At 38.4% G+C, this 10767-nt stretch overlaps 1 protein-coding gene across 2 annotated transcripts in view; it reads left to right on the forward strand.

Moving 5' to 3' along the window:
- LOC126378174 (retinaldehyde-binding protein 1) overlaps positions 1-10536 on the forward strand; it is a 34054-nt gene extending 23518 nt beyond the window's left edge. For both annotated transcript variants that reach the window (XM_050026416.1, XM_050026463.1), the window contains exons 4-6: positions 272-414; positions 8219-8380; positions 8757-10536. In XM_050026416.1, the coding sequence (XP_049882373.1) occupies positions 272-414; positions 8219-8380; positions 8757-8942 (491 nt within the window). In that variant the 3' untranslated portion in view covers positions 8943-10536. The remainder of the gene's footprint in view (positions 1-271; positions 415-8218; positions 8381-8756) is intronic.
- Positions 10537-10767: the final 231 nt, after the last annotated feature.

Consider the following 10767-nt stretch of genomic DNA (forward strand, 5'->3'; position numbering starts at 1 on the left):
TGAAAACTACACTTAAGATGGTGCATGTCCAGTATGTACTGAGATTCGAAATTGAGAAGCAAGCCGGTGTACAGTCATGAGCAATATGATGTACCCACTTTAGGACTGTTGCACTAACATCTTTGACATTTAGTGAGACTTACAGTTCAGTTTGTCAAAAAAGTTAATGTGACATGGTACCGAAGTGTACACATATTAATGCTCGTGACCGTACCACAGGACTAAAGTGGCTATAATACATATAAAAAATAAACTTTCTTTTCTGTCTTAGGCTCATGGGACCCGAAGAAAGTGAACGCGGACCAGTTGTTCCGGCTGTTCTACTTGATCCACGAGGCGGCCATGTTGGAGCCCGAGTCCCAGGTTCGCGGTACTGTCGTGCTCATGGACTTCTGCGACATGGGCTGGTCACAGGTCAGTACTCACTATTCACTCGTTCACACATACTCCCCCACTGCTGGGCACACGTCTACCCTCAATCAATAGGAGGTATGCGACATACTCATCGCTGCTGCATTTACGGGGTGATGTTATTTTTGGTAAACATGGCGTGGAGTGGATGGATATACAACACACCCCTGCCTACCCGTTCGTGGATACAGATGCTATCTTATTTGTGGTCTAGTAGCCAACCCATTCGATAGTTTTCTTTCAATCTTCGTTTAATAGTATCTCAGTAGTGATCTATTTCTTGGACGTACTTAGACTTTCTTGTATTTCGTCACGACGGGATGTCCGTTTGAATTTGAATTGCCATCATAATTATTTTTTTATCTTTCGCATAAATTGTTCCGTAGTATAGGACGTAGCTGAGATAAACAATATTTACTACTCTCAGGCCCTCTTGTAAAACTTAATTATGTCTTTAGGCCTCAACTCTTGGCATTCTTCGTCTATTTCCAAGATTAAATTTAAATATATACAGAATAAGTACATACATACTTCTATGTCACGTTATTTGTGCATGTTATGACAAATTGCCGTAATATGCCCAGAGTATATGCATACGAAGCGAAAAATCGACAAGTTGAATTAATCCTCGATGCTTGTTGATATAAAAATTGCATGGTATCATTATTACGAGCTAAACTAGGCTGGTAATCTTCGCGGCAGTTGCCAAACGTCATTGACCTCTGCGCTCATTGTTTTAGAGTTCATTATAATTTGTTCAGCTGTTATATTGGCACGCTAGCCCCGATAGTTGCAAGGAAGCGACCGCACTAGGTCGCTGCGTTCCGTTTCACAACATTTCAGGCCTTTGTCTTTCCTTTATACGAAAAATATTTTAATTTCTTTTGTCTCGAATTACGAAAATAATTGTTTTTATTACCCGTGTCTACTATACACCTAAGCATAAACACTTTCTTTGTTATTTTAATTGGAAGGTGTCCAATTTTTGTCTCTTTGTGATAACAGTATGACAGCTAATTTTGGTAGCTAAATGAGGCGGATGTTACTTGCTTTTTAAAGTATACTTACTTATACGAGTATGCTCGGGTACTCACATATACCTATAGTTAGTCATCCATAATCTATATACGCCTCACATGCTCAGGCCCCTTCATCTAAAGGTAAAAGTCTACATTAGTTTATACATTATTTACGTATGCATAGGTTTTTATATATGCAAGTGTAAACATAGTCGTCAGCGTGTCTAGATCACTTTCCCTGCGCGTGCGCACCGCGAATATTAACTCATGTTGACATCGCGTGTTAAGTAGACTGTGTGTTGAAGTTAAATTAAACGACGCTAAGTACAAGTATAAAAAATGTATTTAATTACTTTAGATTTAGATTACAGCGAAATAATTATGTGACGAATTAAACAAGCGCGCGTGCGACGGCGGCGGAGTCGGTCGAGAAGTGGGCGGTCCCGCGCGCGCGGCGCTCCTGTCCTCTGGTCCTTTGTATCGCGCATGCGCGCGCGTGTTGGTGTTGCCAACATCGCGGTATCGAAATCATGGCCAAATCACTTACTGGTAAAATGTACTTGAGGTACTTATTGCAGGTCGATTATTATTTTTTTAATTAAGTAGTGTTTAATCATTGTGTAGATATCAATGACAATTTTCGTCTTCTTATCGTGTGGGATATGAGATGGATTACCAACCCCATCAACCCTGGTGTCAGGGTTACTATTGAGCCGCTACAGGCTCCTGACATGGCTCATGTAACGACTACTAACTTACATCAGTAAGTAGTAACCGGGACCAACGACTTAACGTGCCTTTCGAAGCACAGATCATCTTACTTTCGGCCTTTAGCGGCTCAATCAATAGTAACCACTGTTGACTGACATGGCTCATGTAACGACTACTAACTTACATCAGTAAGTAGTAACCGGGACCAATGGCTTAACGTGCCTTTCGAAGCACGGATCATCTTAATTTCGGACAATCAGGTGATTAGCCTGTAATGTCCTAAACAAACTAGGGATCACAAAGTGATTTTTGTGGTATGTCCCCACCGGGATTTGAACCCTGGACCTCCGGACCGTGAGCACAACGCTCAAACCTCTGGACCACGGAAGCCGTTGTTTATACATATAAGAATATTGGGGTACTTTTAAATAACGCTAGTTTGTTTCCTTGCAGCTCCCTCTCTGCCCCTTAAGGACTACTTAGCAAGACTTACTTATGGATAACATTTTGACCAGATTATGTAACTATACAGTTGAAATAACTTATAATATAATCTTCTTATTATATGCAAATACAAGTCTTTGCAATCTTTACTGTCTGATAATCCGACGACTATGATGCGCCTTTCTGATTGCTAGATAAATATTATGCTTCTTATCTGAAGCGTCTCAAATAGATTTATCTTTTAGTTATATTTAGATATCTTTAAAAGATAATAGCACTGACACTTATGAAAATAGTGTTGTCAAAACAAAGTAAACTTAAGTCAGGAAGAAATAGTGAGCAAACACCCTTAAGGTCTCAGGGCAAATCCCATTGTCTGGAAATCCAGGAGAAAAAGGGACTATGTTTGTGCATAGGGTTAAAATACAGGGTATTAGTGACATCGTAACAAATACTGAGGGGGATGATTCAGACCATGATTCTGAGTCGATATCAAGTGGAATTTTCTGTCGGAAAATTCATGATTTTTTTTTTTCCATATTTTCCGTTCCATACTTTTGCGAAATTGCGAAATTCCACTTCATATCAACTCAGAATCATGGCCTGAATCATCCCTCAAAGTTTTCGTTACGATGTCACTAACACCCTGTATAACGTAACATAGCGAGGAGGCGAGCCTATTGGCATTAACTGCACAAATCATGTAAACCACGTGATATCAATTATCTATTATCCAAAAACGAATTCAAACTCTAATAATAATAAATCACTAAAGGCAATGTATTTCTTTGTATGTGTACAATGTGACTAAGTATAGAAAAATAAGTATACATATATTGAGGAGTTCGGTGGCGCAGCGGTAAACGCGCTCGGCCTGCGATTGTTGAAGTTAAGCAACTTTCGCAAAGGCCGGTCATAGGATGGGTGACCACAAAAAAAAAAGTTTTCATCTCTAGCTCCTCCGTGCTTCGGAAGGCACGTTAAGCCGTTGGTCCCGGTTACTACTTACTTACTGATGTAAGAAAGTAATCGTTTAATCGGCTGCATTAGCAGTCGTTAATAACCACCAATCCGCACTGGGCCCGCGTGGTGGTTTAAGGTCCGATCTCCCTATCCATCCATAGGGACGGAAGGCCCGTGCCCCAGCAGTGGGGACGTTAATGGGCTGGTGATGATGATAGCATATCCGTACCTGCTAAATATTATTTTCGGTTTGATTGAAAATTATGTGTCATACCAAAACAAAGAAATTCATATTATGCTTATCTAACGTACAGCCTTTATTTGTAGAGAATGTACAGGTACTACCTTTGTTTTACAATACTGTTTAATACTAGCTCTGACTGATCCCTGTCGATGTTTAAACAAACACTGTTTGAACTTTGTTCTCTAGTGAATCTCGTAAGCTCAGAGGTCAAGAGACGTGTGATCATTATTATTGTATACATCAAATGTTTTTATGCGGTATCCATGCCGAAGAACAGTGAGTGTACATATTTCATAATATTTTCCATTGTCTCTGCAAATATCTTTGTTAATCGCATACGCTTCACGTGGACAAAAAGTGCACTTTGGTTTAGTGATTCACACTTACTTATGCAGTAGTGTTTATGCGTACATAGTGTTGCATGCAACAATAGAGTTGTTTTACAAAGATTTGGTATAAACACGTTGGGAACAAAGCCCTTTAGTTGTTCTTTCAGTGTCACTTTATTTGTGCAAGGGAGCACTTATTGCAAAATCTGTTGCTTTTTTTATGCAATTTTCGGTCAAGACAATGTCAGGCGCATCTTGTGTACAGATATCCTATACTATACAGATACACCTACCCTACAGACAGTCGACGAAAGCCAAATACTTAAACACAGTGGCGAAATGAATTTTCGTCCAACTCACGTACTTATTCAAGAACTGTCTCCTATATCGACTATTATAGTCTATTGTTTAACTACCTTTTACTGCAGTTCTTTATCAGTCTTACTATATATACATTTTGGTTTTGATTACATCAAACAATTGTGATGTATTTTTATTGATAAATATAGAGATTATAAGCTCTATCACTGATCATGTTTGCTTCGATATAAAATTGCACTGTCACAGTATTATTGTGTCGCGAAGTTAAGTCTTAATTCAGGCAAAGACGTACAAGGACTTCTAGGCAGTAAATAAAAAATACTTAAATAATTATTTATCGGACGGACACCGTAGACGTGGTAGACCCCGGAAACGATGGCGCGATGATCTCGACGGTTATCGAAAAGACTGGATGGAGCTCGCACAGAACCGGGATACTTGGAAGAATATGGGGGAGGCCTTTGCTCAGCAGTGGGATCATATAGACTAATAATAATAATAATAATAATAATTATTTATCAATCCAGGTCTTAACGGCCTCTGTGGTGTAGTGGTTGAGCGTTGTGCTTAAGATCCGGAGGTCCCGGGTCACTCTGTGATCCCTAGTTTGGTTAGGACAATACAGGCTGATCACCTGATTGTCCAAAAGTAAGATGATCCGTGCTTCGGAAGGCACGTTAAGCCGTTGGTCCCGGTTATTACTTACTGATGTAAGTACGTAGTCGTTACATGATTCATGTCAGGGGCCTATGGCGGCTCAATAATAACCCTGACACCAGGGTTGATGGGGTTGGTAATCCACCTCACAACCCACGCGGTAAATCCAGGTCTGATCTTTTGGTCAGTAATGCGTTTGCGACTTTTTTCAAAACTCATTATCTACATTACAAATAGCTAAAGTGATATAAACAACATCTCAACAGGATTTCAGATACTATATCTCATTACCTAAGCTGATATTTCTAATGTCACGAAGTAAATAATGCGTTATCTATATTTTCAATTAACAGATTATATTACCTATTTATTTGTTATCAACATAATATAGAAATACAAACCGGATGTACGACGGCCTTGACGTTTTAAAAGTAACTGTAAATAATGAGGAAAAGTTGGAAAATCATGATCAATGCTCATCTTCTATATTTAGATCACGTATCAATGAAAGGTCGAAGTCATTCGATTGGTTTGTAAAAACCTATCGTGGGTTAGATTAGGATAGCATATTCATTCGTTTGCTGTGGTCAAACTGTTTGGTTCGATGTTCTTTTTTAAAATAACTACCATAAGATTAGTCTTAGAGCAACACGGTGATAGGAGTAGTCACACGCAGGCGTTCCCTTATCTTCGAAGAAGGTTGCAGAAAACATCGTACTTATGTGTTTTTTAAACACATTCATATGTGATTCTTCAAAAAACCTCGCAACAGACACGCTCTTTTCAATCCTAAGAAACGTGATCTCAATTTTTTGTGCAGCACTAAGGGCGAAATGAATCTATTTTCTTCCAACTTACGTATTCAAGAACTGTCTCCTATATTGACTATTATAGTCTATCTATTGTTTAATTACCGATTTACTGCAGTTCTTTATCGTAAAGTAATTTGCATTCTTGTGGTAGGAATTAGGAAAATCGGAAACGTCGATGTATAAACGATGTGAGAGGAAAATCTTCAGGGTTTTGGTTCAAGGGGCCTCACGTTCGAGGCTGGTAGAGCATTTGTTTATTCTAAAGATGTATGAGTTTGGATATGTGGGTTTATAGCTAGGCGGTAGACATATAAATGGAACATAGCTATCTGATATATAACTTTCTTCAGCATTTGCTGAATTTGCTCAGTTCTAGATATTTCACTGTAACAGAAAAGAACTGAATAAAGAAGAATAGAACTGAATGTTGACACATTGACATTCAGTAATTTCGGGTTGTAGGTATTCGGTAATAGTAGGTAAGAACTATTAGCGAATACAAATCAATGCGATTAAAAAGAAGACGATATTTATTTTAAAAAATTTGACTTGTCAATACGTTTATCTTGAAACAAATACATATTGTTGGTTAGAGTTTCATCTTTAAATGGGCTTAATTGTTATAGATCAATATTTTAGACAAACATCCGGGCTTTGTCCTCGCCACGACTAAGGGAATTGGTTTTCCCTAAAGGATGTTTCAAACACCTTTGTATCTCAAAATAAACATATCAATGTTGATCCTTTAGAGTATACAGATAATATTCCTGTGTTATTGGCATTTGTTATGAATGTTATCATACGTACTAATATGTACAGTCATGAGCAATATCATGTACCCACTTTAGAACCTTGTCGCATTATCATATTTGACATTTAATGAGATTTACGGTTTAATTTGTCAAAAAAGTTAATGTGACATGGTTTCAAAGTGTATACATATTAGTACTCGTGACCGTACTTCGCATCATTGTTTTTCATTCCTTACGTCTGTAAGGACTAAGACAAAGGAAGGGTTAGGACTAGTCTTCTTCTAAGTCTTGGTTGTGAGGTGGACGACCAACCGCAGCAACCCTGGTGTCAGGGTTTATATTGAGCCGCCAAAGGCTCTTGACATGGCTCATGTAACGATTACTCACTTACATCAGTAAGTAGTAACCGGGACCAATGGCTTAAGGACTAGTAATACCACCCATACATACTGACGAATGTGACGAATTTGGAATTGAAGAAGTAGGAACGGACACGAAGCCAAAATTAGCCGATTATCTATTTCCAAAGCTCCTTGTGATTTTTTTCTGTCGGGTGTTGTACTAGGGTGCTGTATGAACTAATATCAGTAATAGGTTTTCATTCGTCTCTCGAAAGAAGCGCCACGGATGTTAATGGAACTAATTCACAAGGCATAATAATTCTATGCACATACAGCGACACTAGCGCCGTGGCCGTAGCTTTTTTTCTTTGTCGTCTTATCTTTTGTGCGTTTGCCGCAAGCAAACATCGTCCGTGTTGCTTAGGATATAAGGTCATGGTTGAATGCAGCAGTTTTACTTGCATATTTTGACCCTGTACACACTAACCACAACTGGGCCAGTACATGAACTTCCTCGGTTCATTGTTGTAATCCGATTAGCGATTACTAATAGGATGTAATTATATCGATCAATCGCTCGGTTGTGAACAAAAATTAATACGTACGTGAATATTAATTGGATTCACAGTCCCTTATCAGCTATATAAAAATAAAATAATCATAATTTATTACCTAGTAACATTGTGATTGTAACAAAGATATTTTTATGACAAAGTAGTCAAATAATACTTTTATTAATCTTTCATACATACATACATACATAAACTCACGCCTATTTCCCACCGGGGTAAGCAGAGACTATATGTAGAATTCCATTTGCTTCGATCCTGACACACTTCTCTTGCTTCCTCCACATTCATCAATTGCTTCATACACGCACGCCGGTTCAGAGTAGATCGTATTAAACCTTTTCTAAGGACATCTCATCTTCATCTTTCATCTTCTTCATCATCATCTTTCTTCTCTCGTGTGGGTGATGAGGCCTATGAGTGACCTCATCAACTTTTGTGTCAGGGCTACTATTGAGCTGCCAAAGGTATCATGGCTCATGTAACGGCTACCTACATGGTAGTAGTATATAGTAGCCGGAACTGACTGCTTTATGTGGGTCCTGAGCACGGATTATCTTACCTTCAGGCAATCGGCTGATTAGTAGTTTATTACTCACAAACCTTATAATAAATAACTTAATGAATGTTCTCATGTCATTGCAGACAATGGGTCTAACACTGGCGTTCTCGAAGCGGCTTCTGAAGTTCATCCAGGACGCGATGCCACTGCGACTGAAGGAGGTGCACTTCGTCAAGCAGTCGCTGCTCTTCAACGGAGTATGGAAGATGTTCAAGCCCTTCATCAGGGAAAAGCTAAAGGCCAGAGTAAGTATTTGTCCTAATCATCATCTCCGAGATTTGACCGGTCCGGTTTTATTACAGAAGCCACTGTCTGTCTAACCTTCCAACCCGCGATTGAAAACCAGCCAGGATAGGTCACGTACTTCCGAAACGCATTTCTAGGGAATGTAGGGGTTTCCTCGCGATATGTTCTTTCACCGCTGAGCACGTGATAATCATGTATAATCCAAACATGAATTCGAAAACAAATTCGAAAATCATTAGTTTTAGGCCCTTGCTGGGACGAATGTTGGGAAGGTTCAAAAACCAGCGAACTCACGTCAGAGTCGAGCGTTCTTCCAACAGAGTTACCACGGCGCTCTCAATGTCAAAATTAATGAATGTTCCTATTTCTTGACAGATCTTCTTCCACGGGAACAAGATGTCGTCTCTCCACGAGCACCTGGCACCATCCCACCTGCCAGCAGACTACGGCGGCGAGTTGCCCGCCATCGACTACTCCGGCGCAAACTGGTACCCCGTCATCAACGACATCCTCCCTCATATACACAACTGGAACTCTTACGGGTTCGCCAAGAACGCGTAGGTAGCATTTAATCTTAGATAGGTTTTGTTTCTTTAGCGAGACAGTTTGTTGTGTCGTTCGATCAGTTTTTCGCCGCATGAGAATAAGAATATCTATTTTGATTAAAGAAGAACTTTGTGCCAGAAAAGAGATGAAATGTAATTGTAATTGTCCACTGCCGCGCTATGGAGTGAAGACCAGCGTAGATATACGGAATCGACCAATCACCGCGAGGAAGAAAGTACAGAGCGTATTTTCTCTCGCATGAGATGTTTCCTCTTCTCTTCGCTTTGGTGGAAATCTACTCCAACGCTGAAAACATTACAGTGATGACACGCACATTTCAACCAATCGCAATGGCCGACGATAACGTCAAATTTAACGAGATTGATCGAAACGATGTCTACAAATCAAAGTCTTGCTAAAGTCTAGGTTTAAGTTAGATGATTGCCATAATTGAGGTTCTGAGCAGAGCTGTAGAGGTGTTCAATGTTGACGGTTGAGCTGGAGGATTATTTGCAATATTTAGTAATAGGCGTTTTAAAACTGATAGTGGTAGCTTTAGCCAAATGTAGTTGATATAGTCTGTGGGGAACAAAGCAGCTACCGAATTCTGTACGCGATGTACTTCGTGGTCATCTACAAAATGTTATGCATTTCATGATACTGTTAAAAAGCTATTGTGCTAATGGAATCTAGTTCCTAACGACATAGAGTTTTAAAGAAGGAATTGATTTTAGATATTCTCTCAACATAACATACGTGATGCAACTTTTTTTATGGAATTTTGTATTTAGATTTAGATGTGTTAGCATAATTATTGTATGATAAAGTTCTATCTTTAATGATGATGATATTTTGCTCTATTTCTTGGAATATACTAGCTATTGGTATACTTTATTTTGCAACAAGTATGTTAAAATTTCAATGTTTTCAATTATCTCTATCAAATGTTTAACTTGGTGATTCTTAGGTTAGTTGTTCGAATAGTACGGGATTGTGAGCGTTTATCATGACATATGAGTTCTTAGTGTGTATGAGTTGTCATACTATATTTATTTAGATATTAATAACAACATCCCATTGGAAAGACATAATGATGCTATAGGTACTGTGGCTGTGAACTAAGTACTGTGCCAGTTGTACCATATTCACCAAAACGTAGATTAGTTTCATGACAATATCATAGGAATGGTCGAGAACACTTTGATGTTTTTTAAACCCTAAACAAGCATTGTAAATTAAAATTTTGCCTAATGGAACGTAAAAAATATATTACGTAGTCAAGAAATAATATTATTATTTGAGACCATACCCGTGATAATTATTCTTTAAGGTAAACAATTATGTTATGTAATTTAATTATAAGTATACTTGCTAACGCCTAGTAAAAGTGTATAGCAATTACGCATTTTGTGCCTTTTTGCGCCTTGCTAATATTTCAAGGCAGGCGTTCCTGTAACATTGTCAATTATAAATCATTCCATTTCGTACCTCTAATATTTTATAATGATTGTCTACAAAACGAAATACCTGATTTGCTCAAAGTAGGTTTGTACGAGAAATTATATTACTTATTTCGTTTGAAATGTAAATAAAGATCATTAGTAAAACATTATGTATTTTTTTTTTTGGAGAAGTACATGTAATTGTACTTCTTTTTTCTATTTGCAATCAAAAGTTGTTAATTAAATTTTTGTTGAAGTACGGACCAATAGTGCGATTGATACCAAATTCATCTAAGAAAAGCAATATTGCAGTTTGACATTAATGCGCATATAAAAGCAATTGCGCAATGCTTTCCGGTCGTCGTGGAGATCCTTGGGGGAGGCCTATGCTCAGCAGT

The sequence above is a fragment of the Pectinophora gossypiella genome, chromosome 1 (genome assembly GCF_024362695.1).
Source record: "Pectinophora gossypiella chromosome 1, ilPecGoss1.1, whole genome shotgun sequence".
Taxonomy (NCBI): Eukaryota; Metazoa; Arthropoda; class Insecta; order Lepidoptera; family Gelechiidae; genus Pectinophora; species Pectinophora gossypiella.